Source organism: Camelina sativa, chromosome 2 (assembly GCF_030686135.1).
Source record: "Camelina sativa cultivar CO46 ecotype springtype chromosome 2, ASM3068613v1".
In the NCBI taxonomy this organism is placed as follows: domain Eukaryota; kingdom Viridiplantae; phylum Streptophyta; class Magnoliopsida; order Brassicales; family Brassicaceae; genus Camelina; species Camelina sativa.
In genome coordinates, this window is record NC_141881.1 from 18538941 (window position 1) to 18558698 (window position 19758).

The 19758-nt window shown below is 35.6% G+C and overlaps 5 protein-coding genes across 6 annotated transcripts; all 5 read right to left on the minus strand.

Moving 5' to 3' along the window:
- Nucleotides 1-1437: 1437 nt before the first annotated feature.
- LOC104725164 (pentatricopeptide repeat-containing protein At5g50390, chloroplastic) lies at nucleotides 1438-4136 on the minus strand. Its single transcript, XM_010443781.3, has 2 exons — nucleotides 2015-4136; nucleotides 1438-1933 (listed from the first exon to the last, which is right to left on the minus strand). The coding sequence occupies exons 1-2, from the start codon at nucleotides 3811-3813 to the stop codon at nucleotides 1603-1605; spliced, it is 2130 nt and encodes a 709-aa protein (XP_010442083.2). The 5' UTR covers nucleotides 3814-4136; the 3' UTR covers nucleotides 1438-1602.
- Nucleotides 4137-7238: 3102 nt separating this feature from the next.
- LOC104725174 (putative inactive purple acid phosphatase 27) lies at nucleotides 7239-10399 on the minus strand. Of its 2 annotated transcripts, none has more exons than XR_015580555.1 (10): nucleotides 9884-10397; nucleotides 9689-9780; nucleotides 9528-9594; nucleotides 9327-9446; nucleotides 9147-9239; nucleotides 8912-9041; nucleotides 8744-8825; nucleotides 8514-8646; nucleotides 8220-8447; nucleotides 7239-8141 (listed from the first exon to the last, which is right to left on the minus strand). XR_015580555.1 is itself a non-coding variant. In XM_010443791.3 (10 exons), exons 1-10 carry the CDS (start codon nucleotides 10076-10078, stop codon nucleotides 7400-7402), a joined length of 1860 nt encoding a protein of 619 aa, XP_010442093.1. In that variant the 5' UTR covers nucleotides 10079-10399; the 3' UTR covers nucleotides 7239-7399. The 2 variants fall into 2 exon arrangements, 1 of the variants encoding a protein (XP_010442093.1); XM_010443791.3 differs by having other exon boundaries at nucleotides 8220-8425; nucleotides 9884-10399.
- Nucleotides 10400-10701: 302 nt separating this feature from the next.
- LOC104725185 (uncharacterized) lies at nucleotides 10702-12250 on the minus strand. Its single transcript, XM_010443803.3, has 5 exons — nucleotides 11865-12250; nucleotides 11535-11777; nucleotides 11360-11438; nucleotides 11060-11138; nucleotides 10702-10963 (listed from the first exon to the last, which is right to left on the minus strand). Exons 1-5 carry the CDS (start codon nucleotides 12174-12176, stop codon nucleotides 10900-10902), a joined length of 777 nt encoding a protein of 258 aa, XP_010442105.2. The 5' UTR covers nucleotides 12177-12250; the 3' UTR covers nucleotides 10702-10899.
- A 197-nt stretch (nucleotides 12251-12447) lies between these two features.
- LOC104725193 (O-fucosyltransferase 36) lies at nucleotides 12448-15245 on the minus strand. Its single transcript, XM_010443815.3, has 3 exons — nucleotides 13685-15245; nucleotides 13173-13422; nucleotides 12448-12977 (listed from the first exon to the last, which is right to left on the minus strand). The coding sequence occupies exons 1-3, from the start codon at nucleotides 14962-14964 to the stop codon at nucleotides 12801-12803; spliced, it is 1707 nt and encodes a 568-aa protein (XP_010442117.1). The 5' UTR covers nucleotides 14965-15245; the 3' UTR covers nucleotides 12448-12800.
- Nucleotides 15246-15411: 166 nt separating this feature from the next.
- LOC104725203 (putative ubiquitin-conjugating enzyme E2 33) lies at nucleotides 15412-18579 on the minus strand. The gene is made up of 10 exons (XM_010443823.3): nucleotides 18275-18579; nucleotides 17451-17544; nucleotides 17244-17298; nucleotides 16824-16862; nucleotides 16676-16739; nucleotides 16520-16581; nucleotides 16392-16431; nucleotides 16269-16296; nucleotides 16008-16099; nucleotides 15412-15889 (listed from the first exon to the last, which is right to left on the minus strand). Exons 2-10 carry the CDS (start codon nucleotides 17505-17507, stop codon nucleotides 15604-15606), a joined length of 723 nt encoding a protein of 240 aa, XP_010442125.1. The 5' UTR covers nucleotides 17508-17544; nucleotides 18275-18579; the 3' UTR covers nucleotides 15412-15603.
- Nucleotides 18580-19758: the final 1179 nt, after the last annotated feature.

Sequence of the window (19758 nt, forward strand, 5' to 3'; positions counted from 1 at the left end):
CTCCTCCCAAAGCGCGTACAATCTTCTTCAGAACCAAATAACCATGGGCAGCAATTTCATCTCCACGAGGCAAAATTTCCTGAGTGATTAAACTCACAATTATCTCCTTTCAAGCAGATTCCATGACCGCCTAGATAGTGTATACAAGTAGGACGACGATACTTCCCCATGATCACCGGAGATAGTTTTGATTTTAAAATTAGTTTTTCGTGGAGAGCGAGAGAGACGTGAAGAAAATTTAGAAATTTAATTAAAATTTTGGAGTTACTTAAGGATTATAAAAAAAATATATGTGTATATCTATATATATATGATTAGAATCAGATAAACAAAAGAGCGTTTGACACGTATTTTGATTTTTTTCCTAAATGATTTGAAATTGATGAAAAACTAGGATTTCACATGCGGTACACTGCGAGATTAAATTATAAATTATTGTATTTTAAATAATATTTTTAATTTATTTAGTTTTCAAGTTCTTAATTCATTAACTTTTGTCTAATTAATTTAGTTTTTTTAGAATTTTTTTTCTTCTTCCTACATTTTATAAAGTTTATATAATCACATTACATTTTTTATTAGATAGAATATAAAATTCTAGATTTGTTTTGTTCTCTAGAATTAAACAGAGGTATATGCCTATATAGTATGTTAGTATATTTTTGTATGTGTATTTTTTTTTTTGGAATATTAAGAATGTGTTATAGTATGTCTAATATTTTGTAATTCATGTACTAAATACTTTACAAGTTAATTTTCAAAACTATGATTAAAAATCTATAGTTTCTATAGTCCAAACCTGCCATGCTAGGCGGGTGAGCCAACATGTTCAAAGATTTTTAATCCGCAAAAACTCATCATACGAAACCCGTGAAAGTAAAATTTAGTTTTAAATACGTAATTAAAATAAAAATAAATATGTTAAACACTTATTTAAACAATCTGAATTGTGTATGGAGAAAATATTGTTTTGTAAAATTAGAAATTTAATGTTAATTAAATTAATTATAAACTTAATACTTAATATTAAAGAGAGAGGTTCCAATTGTTTTGGAAATTTATTTAGATTGAGAAATATTGTTTTCAAAAATAGAAACATAATATTAATTAATTAAATGAAAAACAAATTAATAATTAATACCAATGGCATGCTTGTAAATAAGTGTCAATTTCAGGATTTATTTTATAAATGTCTCCAAAAATGTATATAGTCACTGAAACCCCGGAAAATAAATAAAAAGATGGACTAATTGGTTTTTTTTTTTTTTTTTTTTTTCTGTTTTAGGGTTTGTTTTTTTTATTGAAAAAAAAAACTAAAATTTGAGTTTTCAATTAGGATTAACCCGCAGTTTTTAGCCCCAAATCATACTGATAAACGCATTTCTTCTTCCTTATGGGTTCCATGATCATCGGTCTATTTTTATTATAAGCAGAGAATGATAACAAAACTTTTTACGTTTTATTGATAAAAATGCTAAAAAGAATAATAGAAATCGTTACATGACCACACACTATTTCATTTCCCTGTGTTATACATTTATCTTTAGCGTAAAAGGAACAAAAAACAAATAAGAATGGAGTCTAATTCTACCTGCCTGTGATTCACCAATAACCTCCACAAGAACACTTCCCTTCTTTGAAATGATGGAAACGGCTCGCGTCTCTCACTACCATCTCTCTTCCTGTAACCAATGTTATGAACTCAACCACCTTGTGGCAGTCTTTGCAGATTCTATGGTTCTGCGTTATCTGCAGTGCATTCCATTCCGGCGTATTCACCAATCCATATGCTATCGCAAGCTTCTCGCTGTGATATTTACCTACTCGTTCTTCTTCCTTCTCATCCACGTCTGGTAAAATGTGTTTCTCCTCCGCTAAATACCCATACTCGTAAATTTCTTCCATCAATTCATCGACTTTTTGGTATATTTCCCTGTTTCATTGCATCATCTTTTTAGGTAATGAGAGAGAAATAAAAGGTAAAGAAAGATTGTACTGCTATCAGATAAATTACCTTTTCACCGTCTCATCGTAAGAATCACACTTGTCTCCTGAAAGAAAACTGTGACTCTGATCTCCAACCTCGACCCAAGTACAAGCTGGCATCATGCTTAATCCTTTGCTCTCCAATGTCTCCAAAACTCCTGCAGCTTCTGCAGTATTTCCCATACTGTTGTACATATTATACAGCACAACGTAGTTTCCAAGCTTCTCTGGTCCCATTCCGTATAGTTTTTCAGCAACCACTCTTCCTAGCTCCAAGTTTTCATGCATCCTACAGGCATTCAAAAGCGCCGCCCACATATTAACCGTCGGTTTCAAAGGTGCTCTTCTGATGAAAGCAATGGCTTCATCTAATAAACCATCCCTACCCAACAGCTCAATCATGCAGGCATAGTGCATAGCCCTTGGTTTGATCCCATGAACCTCACTCATCGATAGGAAAATCTCCCAACCTTGTTCAGACAAACCTGAATAGGAACAAGCTGATAGCACTGCAAGGAATGTGACATGATTTGGAGCGACTTTTGCAGCAATCATTTTCTCAAACAACTTAACAGCATCGGTTCCTCTACCATGATTTGCATATCCACCAATCAAAGCGTTCCAAGAGATTATATTTTTCCTCGGCAATGTATCAAAAACATATCTAGCAGTATCTACTCTGCCCCATTTGCTATAGAAGTCCACAAGAGCCGTGTTGGCTACAATTTCTGATTCAAAACCGTTTCTAATTAAACTAGCGTGTGCCTGCTTTGTAAGCTCAAGCTTTGCAAGCCTAGTCGAAATTCTTATCATTATGGAAAGTGTGAACTGATCAAAAGAAGCACCTGAGTTTCGCATCTCATACAACAACCACAGAGCTTCCTCACTGTAACCATGGAGCGCATAACCTGCTATGATATTGTTCCAAGCAACTGTAGTTTTCTCAGGCATACTCTCAAAAGCGCATCGAGCATCCTCAACGTCCCCGCACTTGCTATACATATCTATCAACCCACACGACACAAAAATGTTATCCACAACTCCTAGTTTCAACGCACAAACGTGTAACTGTTTCCCCACGTAAATAGATCCTAACCCAGCCGAGGCACGAAGCATCACCGCAAATGTATGAGTCTCACAATCAGAAAGCTCCTCCCACATCATCTTAAACAGCTGAAAAGCTTCAACATAATTACCAAAGTTAACAAACCCAGAGATAATCGAGTAATAAGACAACAAGTTCCTCTCAGGCATTTCATCAAACAACCTACGTGCATCTATAATCATCCCGCATTTCACATGCATCAACAAGATCCTGTTCATCATGTACTGCTCCGGCTCAAACCCATTGCTCATCATAAACCCATAAACCCTTTTAACACACCGAATCCATCTCAAACGAATACAAGCTTCAACCAAAGCATCATATGTACTAACACCTACTTTAAAACTACCTTGAATCTCCAAAATCTCAAACAACTCAAACGCTTCCCTGAACCTATTACACAAAACCAGCTTCTCAATCTGACTACATATCCTCACTCCAGATTTCCTGATCTGGGTATCATCCAAAACCTGAGCTTTCGACTCATCATCAACATCGAGTTTGATCTTCTCTGGTTTCAGCTTTGGCTTTGGTTTCAGACCTTGAACTACAGAGGAACATGTGATCCTCCCAAATGGGTTCTTCCATCTTCTTCCCCGGAGTGAGAAATCGTATCCAGAAAAGAGAAACTTTCGTGGGAAATTGAAAACTTTGTGATTGGAATAAGAGTCTCGACTCTCGTCTAAGCTTATGCTCTGGTAAAACGAGAGTGGAATCTCCATGATTGGAAAGGTAATGAGATCAATAAAAGAATGGGAGAAAACAGATGATCCAGACCATACTGATCGGATTCGGCTCCGTAGAAAAAGATGGATTTGTTTCGTTGATGCTACGCAATGTCTAAAGAAGAAAGAAAGAAAAAAAAAAAAAAAGAGAGGAGATTTTGAAAAAAAATAGAGAGAAGAGCATCAAAGCATTGGGAGCTCCGCTGATGGCAGTTGGAGATGGTTAAGACTTTTGTGGAGAAACTACGTCGCTTTCACCAGATCTAATAGCAGTTTAATTTTGGGGAAAATATAAGTCCGGGTATCCATTTATTCTGGGTGGGTTGGGATATCTCGGGTTTTCCGGTTTAAAGGTATATATTAGGCTTATTTTAGCAGAAGGTACATTAGTAGAATATTTCTAGATTTAGAGTTCCGATACCGATTACTCAAATTTCTTAAAAAAATAAAATATTGTGTATATAGATTTATCCAAAATGCTAGAAAATACTCAAATTATCTAACAATTTTTGCTGTTTTTACCTAAATTCACTCCTATCTAGGAATTCTACTACTGTTTCTTTTGTCAGGTCAACTAAAATAAACAAGATTAAAACAAGAGATCGCTCTAGAGAAGAGATCGACGAAAGAGAATCGCAATTGCGAAAATCGTTAGCGAAAGATAGATTTGAATCGCAACCTTTTTTTTTTTTTGACACCACATCGCAACCTCTGTCTTTACATGCTCTTAATTTGACCGTTACAAAATTAAAACAAGATTGGACATAGTTTTATGGGCTTATAAAATATCGGCTTAAGGGCTTGTAAAGTATTGGCCCATATCTTGGTCTTACGCTCTATATAAGGGAATTTTTCAAGTTTGTGTTAAGGGTGAAAAGTGAAAACTAGTGTATCTTCGAGTTTAATTCATAGATTAGTCTATGACTATGAGTAATGAGTATGAGATTTTAGAAGTAGAAAAAGGTGGTCACTGAGTTCTAGACTTCTAGTGATTAGGATTTTTTTCTTTTTTTTTCTCTCTTTTCTTTTATATATACTAGTCAAATTCATCTAAAATGACTAGCTCTATGACGTTCATGTAACATAAAGGTGTAAAAATTAATAGGTGCAATTTTTGAAAGATGGGGATACGATGAAGAAACACGATTATTGGAAGAAAAAAACTTGCAACTGTTGAGATTATTAAAATTCTAAACCTTTAGATGAGGTAACAGAAATAATCTCATCCGTTAGATTAAAATTGACCCCCCAAAAATGGGTTTATTAGAAATAGAAACAATATAAAAAAGAATAAAATAAACTTTGTATGCGTGAAAGTTTATGTCTTTATAAGATCATTAATGTTATACTCTTTCCGAACTATATGACCACATGTATAATAATAATAATCTAACAGAGAAGAAATTTACTTATTCGTATTTAATCAAATGGACACTAACAAGTTCATAAGTAGACACTGACAGGTTCATTCATAAGCTTTTGTCATTGGTTCGCTGAGTTTCATAAATCTATTTATATATGTTACAACGCAACACATATATAAAAATATCTTGAATTGAAGATTGATGCAGTTTAATTAAAAAACGCTACAATAAAACAATTCTTTGATTTTATTTATTAACTTGTAAGTTTAAAAAATATTCAGAAAACAATAATTTCTAAACTTGTTTTTGTAGTCCATAAACGTTTATATATATAATAAACAAAGATGTGTAAAATATAAAAGTGTAAAACATAGAGGTGTTAAACAAAAAGATACAAAGATTAATAGGTGCGATTTTTGAAAGATGGAGGGGTACGATGAAGAGATGCAAAAATTAATAGGTACGATTTATGAAAGATGGGAGTACGACAAAGAGACAAGATTATTTGAAGGAAAAAAAACTTCCAACTGTTGGGATCGTAAATAATTTTAACCATTAGATGGAATAATAGAAATAATCTCATCCGCTGGATTAAAGTTGACACAAAAAGTGGGTTTGCTATTATATATAGATTTATAAATCTATCTGTATGCAAATATAAGAATACCTTGAATTGAAAATTGATGCAGGTTAATTAAAAAACACTCCAATAAAACAATTCTTTGATTTTATTTATTAACTTGTAAGTTAAAAAAATACTCAGAAAACAATAAATTCGAAACTTGTTTTTGTAGTCCATAAAAGTTTATATATAATAAACAAAGATGTGTGAAATATAAAGGTGTAAAACATAGAGCTGTTAAATAAAAAGGTGCAAAAATTAATAGGTGCGATTTTTGAAAGATGGGGTACGACTGAGAGATGTGAAAATCAATAGATGCGATTTGTGAAAGATGAGGGTACGACGAAAAGACACAATTATTTGAACGAAAAAACTTGCAACTGTTGGGATCATAAATAAGTTTAAACCATTAGATTGAATAATAGAACTAATCTCATCTGTTGGTTAAAATTGACAAAAAAAAAAAAAGTGAGTTTGCTATAATATATAGATGTTCGGATATTTGTTCGAGTTGGAGTTTGGATCGGATACGTACTCAGGTTTTCGAATCTTGAGATTTAAATCCGTTTGAGTTTGGAATAGTATTCAATTTAATTTTACAATTTGTGTATCAAATAATCCCAGTTCGAGTTTGGAATAGTATTCAAGATAATTTTACAATTTGTTACGTCAAATTATCCCAATTCCAGTTGGAATAGAATTTAGGTTAACCTTGTCAAAAAAAAAAAAAAAAGGAAGAATTTAGGTTAACCCTCTATATATAATATACAAACATTAGGGTTAATCAAGTGCTGAGCTCGCGATTGCATAGTCTTCAACATCGATATTAGTTAAGATTTTGGAGCCATGGATGTTACTGCTGAGCCTGCTTGTGTCAATACATCTCAGACAGAACTTTCATCATGGTGAGAGACTCCATATCAATCATCTGAAAACCTTTATTTATTTGTCGAATTTCATAAATTCTAACTATATAAAGATTTTGGGTAGGTGTAGGAAGGAGAAGTGGAGACTAGCAAGTCTAGTATACCGATCGGTGGGGATTCAAGTGTTAGTCTTCGGATTTATCATTGCAACCTCTTCGTATATGAAACGCCACAAGATTCCTATAAGCACGGTACTCGCCGAATCTTCCGTGTATGACTATCTCATCTTCAGCCAATGTAGCATTGTCGCGGTGTGGGTCGCAGCCGTGATATACGGCACAACTCATGGGGACGATCTATTTCCCTACAAGATCATAGTTGCAAATAACATATTTGGATGTTTAAGTAGCATCTACGGTCTCCTTTACCTCGCATTCCGTTTCTACTCTATTTTCCCCGGTTTAGCTCTTTACTTGAGTTTATTCTTTGTGTTATGTTCCGTCGTTGCTTTTATTCATTCTATGTATCTATGCTATGTAGTTGTAGAGATGAGCAAGGAACCTCATCTTCTTTGGTTGTATCTTTTTTCTTCATCAATATGAGTTTCTTTAGAGGTCTTGCATATGTTACCAAATATACATGAACAAACATAACTAAATTACATAAAAACATTACGTGAAGTCTAAGGAATCGAAACCAGACTGATTCTTCACGAAGACTGAGACTTCACATTAAGAAGCTAATGTGGTCGGCTCACAGCTATCCCGAACACAAGCCAAGACATCTCTGTAATCTCTAGAGACGGTGAAGGAGTCATGGACAACTCCATTGCTGCTCTTCTTGTACTCAAAGAGAAGCGAGGAGTGATCGAATGCCGTCAACTTTACAAACCCGTAATCATAGTCTCTCAAGATACTCCAGTTGGGTTTCAGCGAGCTGAAGGAAGACAAGTGACTTCCTGCACCACCAACAACCACGTGTATAGTTCCTTTAAAGGCTCCTGAGTAGTGAGTCTTCTCATTGTCCATACATTGGTTTTGGTAAATGGGGCAGGTTCTCTCATAGTTATGGACATGGCCGTAGAACGCAATGTCTACTTTGTACTTCTGCCACAGCTTCTGCAAGCTCTCTCTTCCCATAGGCTCTTCAAAGGAACCTTCTTGACCATACCAATCATTTGTCGAATAACCAAGGACACGATGTGCAATAAAGATCAACCATGGCTGAGTCTTTCTATCAACAGAGGCAAGACAACGCTCTATGAATAGATACTGTTCTGACCCTTCTCTCCAATCATGTTCAGTATCCGCTACACAGAACCGAAACATTCCATAATCCGCAGAGTACCAGAACTTAGCTTTGTTCTCAGCAGGAAAATAGTACATGGTTTCAGCAGGAACCCCACACTCCCCTCCAGAGTCTTTACCACCATAGAAGGAACCAGAGTCTGGCCAATCCCGCTCATGGTTGCCACTGCAGAGTAACACAAGTTAAGGACAAGAATCCACAAAACCGTTATGGCAAAGACTGATATGGCCCGGGCAAGCTAACCTTGCAATCATGTATGGAACAGTAGAAGCGATAGGTTCAACTTGAGCTGTGAACTGATCCCACTGAGAAATGTAACCATTCGCGTAAGTGATATCTCCAATGTGGAAAACAATGTCAATGTTGTTCAAGTCCTTGATGAGTTGGTCAGTCGTGTTGAGGGCACCAGGCTGATAATCATTGTATTCATTTGACCCATCCCGCTCTCCCTTAAAATACAAAACATAAGTCCTGAGAGTAAAGATTTAGACAATGTTATGTTTTTGCATAGAAAACACTCAAACAGTTAGGAAATACCTTGCCCATGTCGCCAAAGATTATGATCTGTTGTAACGAGTCTTGTCCAGGATAAGGAGAAGACTTGAACGTGAAATTCTTGCTCCAAATTATCGAACCATTCATCAACTCATGACCCATCCTGTATGTGTACCTTGAGGTAGTAGATGATCCAAAATAAATTACAGTACAAAACCGTTACCCCAACTAAAGGAAGCTGATACTTTTTAAGTTCTAAATAGTGGACATACCTGAGGTTTGGCCAAAGATCTTTCAAGAAAGCAGTGTGAATGAAACCAGGATCCCGCCAACCAACAGTACGAGCAGGAGCACCTGCGTCAAACCGCGTAGTAAGAATCCAAAAATAAAGATGAGGGCGTATAGATTTTGTTGTATCATATTCTCAAAGTGTAACATACCACACATGCTGTTTCTGGTAAAAGTCAAGGTACCAGCTGGCGATCTTCTACTTTGAGTTCCCTTCCGACTCCATTCCACAAACGGAATAGCCTCATCTATGTTGTATCCGCTCGTCCATGTTACAGTCATCTATCAAAATCATAGTATGAGAGTCTTTGAATGCTGTAAAGCTTTGATAAAACAGTTTTTCTAAGAAATGTCATAGTTGACTCAGGCTATGGAAGGAAAACTTACTTCGTCCCAAATCTTCCCTAAAGCAAGACGCGGATAAACCGGAGCTTTAGGATTGATAAATGATACATGATTCGAAACAGCAACAAGTGTTGGCTGCAGAGCAATAAAACAGATTAATTAGAGTCTCATTTGGTATTTTCAAATGGAGGAGGGAATTGAAGGGTTGTGTACTCAACAGACATTTGAAAGCCCCCCGGTAAAGAGTGCAAAGGAGAAATCAGCTCTCTGGTTAATAAGCATAAACTTCAAAACCGCATTACCGGACTTCATGTAGTCAGGATTGGACTTGGCATACATATACTATCAAAATTAAGAAACTAAATGAGATGAAGTAGCCTTGTCAAAAGTAGAGAAATCAACAGTCAGATTGTAATAAAGGACCTTGATTGGAGCTGAGCAAATAAAAGGAGCTAACTCTTTGCCATCAGTTGGAGCACAAGAAGATGAGCTAGAAGAAGATAAAGACAAAAACATGTTATTAAGACACCAAGTACAATCGAACATATGATTTCATAAAGAGAGATTGATGAATATGTAAATACTCGAATTTTGCTGGTGAGAAGACTCCAACCCAATCGTCTGAAGACGGCTCTGGGTTTGAAATATCAACATTTACCCATTCAGTGTCCTCACCCTGTAGCAGAAACCATCATCGAATTTGGTATTACAAACGGTTTACAGGAAAGACCAAGGAACAGAACAAGTTTTTAAGTCTGGTCTGAAACTAAATTTGTTACCTGAGAACCAAGAACACGAGGGGAAGCGTTAATGGAAGCAGGGTGATGCAGAGCAAAATTAATGCTGTAAATATCAATTTGAGACAGTGCTTGATCTCGACGTCCACTTTCGTAACTTGAGGTCAAGCTCGAAGCCACATGTACGATGAAACACAGAATCGCCAACAAATCCCTACCCATCATTGCGAGTTTCATCCTTCTCTTCTTTGGTTTCGTTCAAGATTAAATCTTTGTAATCGTATATGATCTACGATTTTTCAAGATTCTGGGTTTTTGATCAAAAATATATATTTATCTCCTCCCTCCATCGAGGCGTTAAGGAGGAAAAGACAGAGACAACAAAAACTTTTCTTTTTTAGGAAGACAGAACCAAAGAAGTTGTCTGATTTTTTACTTTGTAAAAATAATTGTCACTGAGGTGAGCACATAATGTCGTAACATTTGTCAATGAGAAAATTTGTCATTATCAAATTTTCTTATTTCGAAAAAAATAAACCAAAAAAATGATATTAATATGAAGAGAAATATGATGATTGTAGTTTTATTTCATTTAATTTTCTAGAATATATAGTGAAGGGGATGTCTCTCTTTCACATTTTTTTCATCTTTTTTTTTTAAATCAAGAAGGAAAAATTGCTCTTCAATTTTTTAAGTATATTTTGCCCATTTCCTTCATAAAAGAATATTCTTAGGCTGTGTGTAATATTCTATGTATATATGAAGGGAAAAAAACACAGCCACATAATCTGTCTACTGAATATAGTGGGAAGGAAGACAAACATTGGTTTTACTTCTCATGAAAAGTCTCTCACTCAACATAACGCTGGAATTGGTTTCTTTATTGTTCACATTGGAAAAGATTACAAGTTACATCACCAAACTAGACTCCATCTATATTTGGATACAGCTACATGATCGTACAATTTCACAAACAGTTCTACAGCACCGAAACAGAGAACATACTTACAAAGCTAATCCAAAGGCCAGCAGCATCATCTGGTAGATAACCTGATTTTTCATCTGTTTGCTATCCGAGGCTTTGAAAAATGCGGAGCCAGTCTCTTCTCGAGCTCTACCAAGCTGGAAAACCATGTAAAGAAACACGTTTAATGAAAATATTATCATAAGTTTCTGCTCTGCTATCTCATAAGTGAGTTTAAGAAAGTTCTGACTTACATCTCATATCTGCGTTTAGCTTCTTTCTGTTTTGTGCGGTAAAGGTCACTGTCTTTCGGTATGTTGCTCAACGGATCAGCTACACAAATTTGCACACAAGATTAAGAACGAGATTACATCACTAACATATGCATTTAAATGTTGACAAACATAAAGGAAACAATAAGACACACAAGTGTCATCTAACTTCACGGTTCCACTTAGATAAATATCTTGTATCTGTAGAATATCACTAAATGTTCAATACGCTATCAAATGAACACTAATCAACAATAGTTTCAAAGCAGGAAATAACGTTACCTGAAAGCATAGCAAGGTGTTTCTCGCCAAATTCTTTGTGAACTTCCATCGCAGTTGCTCTGCTCAACCGGATTAGTCCCTAATCGAAATGCCGAAAAAATAAGTTAATATAAACCTAAAATGGATTTGACATTTCATATCAAACTCAAGAAAGACACCAAAAGCAAGCTATAACCTTCTTCTCCTTTCTTTTAAGAATCTTGAGATGACATTTCTTGACATAATGAGTCAAGTGATAACGAGAATGCCTAGAAGAAAGCTCTTGTTTAACCTCAGGATTAGCATCAAGCCACTCAGAAATATCCTTAGATTTCACCAACTCTCCATTATCCAAAGACTCTAACCACGAATACACAGGTAACCACTGATCAGTCCTCTGAAATCGAGCTGGGTGTTGTTGATCCGTTTCCACGTTTTGCTGTATATATCATTCACAGAATCAAATCCAAAAATCAAAATCGAAAGAGTTGCATCATCAAAAATGAAGTGACGGTTGGTTAATTACCTCGTTCTGATCTGACGATGGTGTTGGTCTCATGTAATGTTGGATTGAGAGGAGACGATCTACGAGCTCGGAGCGAGGCATGTGACGGAGATCCGCCGGTAAGGAATCTAAGTTTGTGCCGATCCAAGTCTCGACTTCGCCGACGCTTACGACGGCTTTAGCGTCGGGGAAAGCTGAGACCCAAGCTCGAGCCATTGTCTCCCATTCCTGAGATGGCTCTGCTCTCTGGTTCACGTTTGAGATTTTGTCATCCGATTCCAATCGCTGCTGCCCCTTTTCATGTTCTAGGGTTTCGTCACTCGAATTCGACATTTTTTTCTTTCTTTGTTTGTGGTTTCACACAGTAGTGGTCTGGTTGAAAAAATGTTTATCTTTAAATAAAGTACTTCAGTTAATTTTTCCTCTTTTTCACTTATTACAAAACAAGATTTTATCACTTACAAATTCGTAATTAACTGAAGTTTATCGCTTTTGTCTTAACCGTCTTCTCCTTATTCTTTGTGGTTTAATTACACGTCATTATTAGTTGTTTCTCTACTTTTTTTTTTCTGTACTCCTATTAGAGTAAGTAGTAGACTGTCAGTAACAATGAAAAATGTACTTACTATATTAAAAGTGCAATGAATGTTTACAGGATAACAAGTACACACCAATTTCTAAAAAACAATGATAGAAGAAACAATCTTCCAAGTAAAGCAATCGACAATCTTTGTGGAACAAATCTACAGACTCTACTTTGTTGTAAGAAACTGAGGCTCTTGTAGTGATTTTCACACTCTTATGTCCATTAGCGTACACGAGTGTTACAAATAAATGAATTGGAGAAGTATCCAAAATTGGATTTCTATAATTACACTATACACAATTCAACAACTATAAGAAGAGAACAATGAGATCTGAGAACAACTCCGATTTTTGTAAGAAAAATGTGCTTACTTATTCATCTTCTGCTATGAAGTTTGGCTCTTCCCCTCGGCAGAGGTACTCGTCACACATAGAGGACGTTCCCCAATCTTTTCTAAGCCTCAAGATATCCTCTGTGAAAGTAGATCCAGAGGCTCCAATGAATACACTGGACATGGCGCATATCGTTTTATCAAGCATTGCATCCACCTGCACATTGCATGAAGATTATAATATATCAGGCCATGAAACTAACAGTGATTCATAAATCCACATTTCTGTTAACGAACAACCATATGCAAACCGCACAGAGCCAAGAAAAAAGCAAACAGGTTTTCACGAGATCTGTACTTTGGTTTCAATTATAAACAAAGTGATAAAAGGCTCAAGGAGTGAGATTCTTACCTGGGAGTCATCCTCTATACCATGCCGATATAACAATGCATCCCATTTTTCAGCTGAATTACGCGGTGGACGTTTGACAAGAGGCACAATTTTTCCATCTACCACAACAAGTGACTGAAGCAGACTTGTTTCACTTTCTGCAGCATCTGTTGAAAGATAGATGACCGCGCCATTGGATCTTTCCACTATCCGAGCGATGCACTCTGCAGCTTGTGGAATCGGATAGAAACAACTTGGAGATTTTGCATTGCTGGCATGAAAAAAAAGAAAATCGCCATCTTCAGAAAACTACAAATCTAACCTGGTACCTAGTCTAGTAGTCTTTAGAACATCAATCTCAGTACTATATCTTACCACTACAATGCAGTGCCTACATGATATGTCATATACTAACGGGATAGACTAACAACCAAGAACATAATGTTGCTTTGATAATCATAATCCATAAAGTACGAGCTACACTATGAACTTCAGGGTAATGTACGCTAGAAAGCAAGATGAAAAAGACATACCAGAATTTGAGGAACCCATGCCTGCGGAAATGAAGCGCGATGAAATTCTTTCCCAAGAAGGTCTGGATGAATCTCTGTGCGGTCAACAAAATAAGCTTACTAGGTTCGATCAGTGTCTTGCACTTGTGGTTAATAGGTCCACCAGGCTGCATCACCCAATCTTGCTCCATATCAGCATAGAAGACATCCCCGATCGCGATCACATCATCATCAGACTTAAACTTTGTCTGTACGTCTTGCACAGTTCTCTTGCTCGGCTTCTTTATATCTTCAGTCCAAGGAGCCTGAAGCTTCCCATCAATGGAAATCCCCAAACCTTTCAGCTTCTTAACATGCTCCTCATCCACATAACAAAGCTGTGGTAATGAGAAGTAACATATGAACCTGTCAATGCGAAAATGATTCTTTTTGGCCTTTTCTTTAAACTGATCAAAAGAAACAACAACGTTTCTTCCCAAGCAAGTGTTGATCCGCTCTATATCTATCACTCTATCATACTGGTAATCAAACTTAGGACTTGGAATCACCAAAACTCGATCCAGCAATGCAGCGAAGAACATATGTTTCTCTAAGCAAATCAAATGGTTACTCATTTGACCTGAGAGACATATAGCGAAAAGAAACTTATCAGATCTCGGCTTCCACTCTACAGTTCTCCGATCTGACAAGTTCTGATCCACTTTTCTACATCTATCGTATAAGAAATTCACCGAATCAACTCCGGTACCGCCTCCGGAGTAATTTGCAGTCCTGTGTGGTGACAGAAGCACCTCTTGGATCTCTTTATTTAATGAAATCTGCTTTGATACAGCAGATTTCACATCCTCAAACAACACAGACGATCCCAAACTAGAAGCATTCGCTGATTGATTAAGAGAAGGATTCACCAACGTACCATTCCAAAGAGAGAGAAGCTCGAGCTGTTGTTTCCGTAGAAGATACAGAGCACGGAGCTCAGATTCCTTGACTCGATTCGCCAATGGATCCAGCTTAAATCTCGAGAGATTCGCCGAGAATAGTTCACGAGGATCAGTGAGTAAGAAGAGAAGACCGATTGAGATAACTAGAGAGACAGCGACGATGACGTAGCGCTTGTTGAGCGAGATCTTCCAACGGTGTTGTTGAACTCGCTGCATAATGTCCTCGATCTGAAACGTCGATGGTCTCGGACTTGTTGTGGCGGTGGAGGAAATTGGATCTTCACGGTGACGGTTTCGAGTGTCGTTTTGAGGAATCAAATGCTGGTGGTCTTCTTCGTCGTCTGACGAGTTACGCTCCATCTCGCGAAACCTAATTGTACGATTCTACTCAAATTTCTTAGAATCTGAAGCTCCGCATGAACAATTCGATGGAAGATTCAAAGAAAGTTCTGAGAAATCTTAACAACATTGAAGAAGAAGAAGAAGTAGTGATAAAGTATGGAGATGGAGCGTGAAGACGAAGATTAATGATTTCTTCTTCTGTAACTACCCGACTAGTGAGATGGTGACAGTGTGTTGGTTGAGGAGAATGATTCGGTACAGGTCATACCGGGTTTCAAAATTTTATTAAAATTAAAACTGATCGATTTAATATAGCCGGTTAGGTTTATTGACGTGTTTTGTACTCAGGTAATGGTACATATCAAGATGAAAATACAAAGGGGGAATTAATAACTTGTTCCTCTACAACTGTAATATGAAGCCATCATTTACTAACATGCCTCGTGCTGCTTTACGGAGTAGTCATTCAAATTAAGCTACCTTTATATTTATACGTAATTTCAAAAGCCATACCAAACTCGATGTATCTGTTTTCTTTTTAAGAGAGGGGAGAGAGAACAAAAGACACTACTACTTAAGTACTGAGAGTGAGAGACCATGATAAAACAGACTTTACCAGATTGACTTGCAGTCATGGTTGCGTTGCATTGCATCTAATCACATTTGAAGCAAAGGCAAAGCCATTACAACTCCGACAATCGATACTAGCAACAATACTATCCAACCCGGTAATGCTTCTTTCTTGTTCCTTCTCCTCTCTTTCAGTCCCATTTCTTGAATGCCTTCCTTTTTAATACCAACACTTTTCTCTGATTCGACTTTCGAATTTTCACTCTCAGGAGAATCCTCAGGTGTTGTCTGTTGAGTGGCTGCTTCCTCTTCAGCTACTTGTTGCTGGCTGTACTTCTCTACATACTCGGGAAATAGTTTCCGGAACGTTGCACTGCCACAACAGTTGAGAAAAAGTGAATGACATGTGAAGCTTTACAGTTACACTAGTCAATCTCTGAGATTATCCTAAACTCAAAACAGTTACAGTTTCTGGTGGGAGTGAAACTTACTTTTTACAATTGAAAGCAAGAGATGACTTGGCCAACTGTTGTTTATCGGCTACACTAGTGTTTACACTTCCTGTTGTAGGGCTGTTATCCATCTGTATACCACAACGTTGTAATGCAGAAAAATATTTAATGAACGGAGGATGAATGATCACAGTAACAAAGGACATCGCTATGTTAAATCAATAAAGATCTAATGGTACAACAAAAGAAAAAATAAGAGGTTATGCAAGAAGAAAAGTTCTAGACCTACAATGAACTTACCATAAATGAGAGAAGTCCAGTAAGTATGCTGCATTCAGGAAAACGAATTAGTCAAATAAGGACCCATTACTCTCTTTATTCGAATAACTTGAAAACATTTAAAATATACATAAAATCTTATACCTTGACACTGACCACATTGGATTCCAGCTTTCTGGATGAACTGTACATGCCAGGAAAAAGATAATTAGATAACAGACAAGTTGAAATGAGATCAACTTACAAATAACGAAAAAGAAGACTGTGCTTACAGTCACTCATAGACAAGCAGATTTTCTTTTGTGTCACAAATCGACCATTTGGTGTTGTCATTCTGCAGCCACAGAATCAGGGTTCATTACAAAGCCGGACTAAAACATAGGAACTGAGAATATTGAGAAGGAATTCTAAAGGAATAAAGAGCGCACGTGATTCCAGGTGGTTTGTAAGGATATTCTGGAGGGAACTTGATCTTCCCATAGTAAAATCCTCCTATCAAAGAGAATCCGAATATCAGAATCATATACCACATTGAAGATCGCATTTAACATATATATTAACAAAGAAGATTTGAACCTGCAAAAGGTGTTCCCTCACTGCCTTCCAAAACATAATCTGTAGGATAAAACTCAATTAACATTTAAATAAATAGTGCAGTAGTACTGGTAGCAGGATTGAAATACCCTAAATGCTAAAAGAATAGCATGACCCTTCTCAGTTAGGCAATGAAAAAGAAAAACTTGAGGTTTTCTATTAGTTTTATAAAAAGGTCTTCTTCACCATTACATATTACTACTAATCATAAACATGATATGAATACTATCTCCGTCACCATAGCAACGCCCTATTTCGTATTTTTTTCTATATGCCCAATGGAAGAAACATATACCAACTACCTAATGCACGGTAAGCATCCCTATTGCCAAACCGTAATAGAATAACTCGAAGCAGAAATCACAAGAAGAAAAGAAAACTTGAAAGCTAGATTAGACTTACGCCACTCAAGAATGTCATTTGGGGAAGGACGAGCAACAACATGCGAGACTGGTTCCTAGCAATCCAGAACATAACAAGTCAATATTACTAACAGAATACAAATACATATCCTGACCAAAAACCATGACGAATTGCACAAGCAAAGAAACCAACCACAATTAATAAGATTAATATAAAACTGATGGACAGAATGAGAAGAGACAATACCTTGCAAAGTGCTCTGTATTCCTTTTGAAGTCGCTTTATACAAGATTTTTCTGCCATCTAAATGCTTGAGGGAGTTCCGATTTGAGTAAAATTCCTGCTAATCAAAAACATCGAATTGTAAACTGCAGAGAGACAATCCAACCTTAAGTATGAAAGGTACAACACTAAGATAAAGTCCATATCAAGGAAACCATCGTGGCGTAAGTCATACATTTGGCAAAATGACATGAACAAGCAAGGACACGAAAATATCACATGGGGGAAATAAAACATAGAATCACAGACCAGAAAATGTATAACTTTTTTTATTTTATTTTTTGTCTGAATTACACGAAAATGGAACTCATATAACTAAACAAGATTATCAAGAGCTTGATCTTTAAGTCAAGTCTAAAACTGTATAATCTTTACATGCCACTGCCGTATAATTTAGATAATACAAATATCTCAAGACACATACAGAGAAAGCACAACTTGACCAATTGATTCAAAAAATAAGAAGGATCAAGTAAAAAACTTGAATTACAAGCATCTTTCAACAAAAAAACTTGCATAAACCCAAGAAATTGTGAAAAAAACACAAAAATCACTCGAAAAAGAAAAAACGAAAAAAAAAACAAAAATTTGATCAAATTCCATAAATTCAAAGAATATTCCCTGAAAGATCCCTAAGAAAACACCTCAACTCCGCCATATCATTTGACTCAATCCAATCGAGTAGATAAAATTGAAGAAACCATCAAATTTCAAACAGAAATCGCTCAATCTAAGAAAAAGCTAAAAGAAAAAAGAGAAAGAAATCAAACTCATCCGCGTGCGCGTACCAATTCGAGGGAGTGGAGGCGTGAAATTGTGTGTGTGATCAGAGGCTTGGCTTAGGATGGCGAACAAGCGAAGTGAATCGTGACTAAGGGGGGTATAAGAACAGATCCAAGGAAGATAAAATCGGAATCGATGATGAATGATCAGCACCTGTAGGAGATTCTCTCTCTGTGGGGTTTCTCGTTGATAATAATCATTCGTTTATTTCTTTCTTTTTATCGACGCGGCAGAGAGAGAGAGAAGAAATATAGCAAAGCAGGAGATTGGTTTTACACTTTACTTTACCGAAGCAACCCAAAAAATATCCAATTGAATCGGTTCTTTCTTTAATTTAATTAATTATCCTATCCCGGTTCGGTTTTTGCTCTTTTTTCGGTATTTTGACCATGATTTTAGTCAAAGTTATTGAGTTCATGAGTTGTTTATTTTAATCCCCAAATTATTTTGTATACTATATAATTTTAATAAGTTGGTTGCAAATAAGTTATATATTAAGTTTTCTATTATTTGTATAGTCTGGATTTGGGTAAAATGTCAAAAAAATCACGAACTTTCAAATTGTGGCAAAAAAACCATCAACTTTAAAAATGTCATTTAAATCATCAACTTTAGGTTAACTTTTTAATAAAATCACTAAGTTTTGTTGACTAGGCCATTTAAGACATGACGTTAAGTCAACTAACAGAAATACTAACAGGGTCAAGTCTTGGGGTTAAATTTTCTGTTAGAACATAAAACGACGCCATTTTATTTAAAAAACATTTTGGAAGATTTGTGAATCGAACCCGTGACCTCCAAAACGCACAACATCAACGCTACCAACAAAACTTAGTGATTTTATTAAAAAGTTAATCTAAAGTTGATGATTTAAATGACATTTTTAAACTTGATGGTTTTTTTGGCCACAATTTGAAAGTTCGTGATTTTTCTGACATTTTTCCCGTCTGGACTTATTGTTTCCAAAAATCTTTTAAAAAATATTCTAAAGAATCATTTGATATCATCTAACTTACCATATTAATTTCTTTTATTAAATTATTCATCAAATTTTTTTTTTGATATCTAACTTAACATATTAATTTGTTAATTATCATCATACTTCACCTCTCATTTTTATGTATGAGTCTATTTTGTGAAACAAACAAATTATCATACTATTTATTATAATTAAAAAATCATTTATTTCCGGATATACCATAAGTTGAATTTAAATATATATATATATATATATATATAAATGATTCAATCTATAAAATATTCAAGTTTAATTAATATTATTCTTTAAAAATAATATCTATTGAATTAATTTTTTTACTGAGTAACGGATCAAAATTTGAATATTTAAATTCATTTTCATACTTTTTGTTGAATTTTATAATTTTATATGATATAATAAACTTTAAATAATTTATTTTGAAATATTTTTAAAATATTGAAACTAGATATTAAAGTTAGAAACTATAAACTATCTAAATTGGTTTGTTAT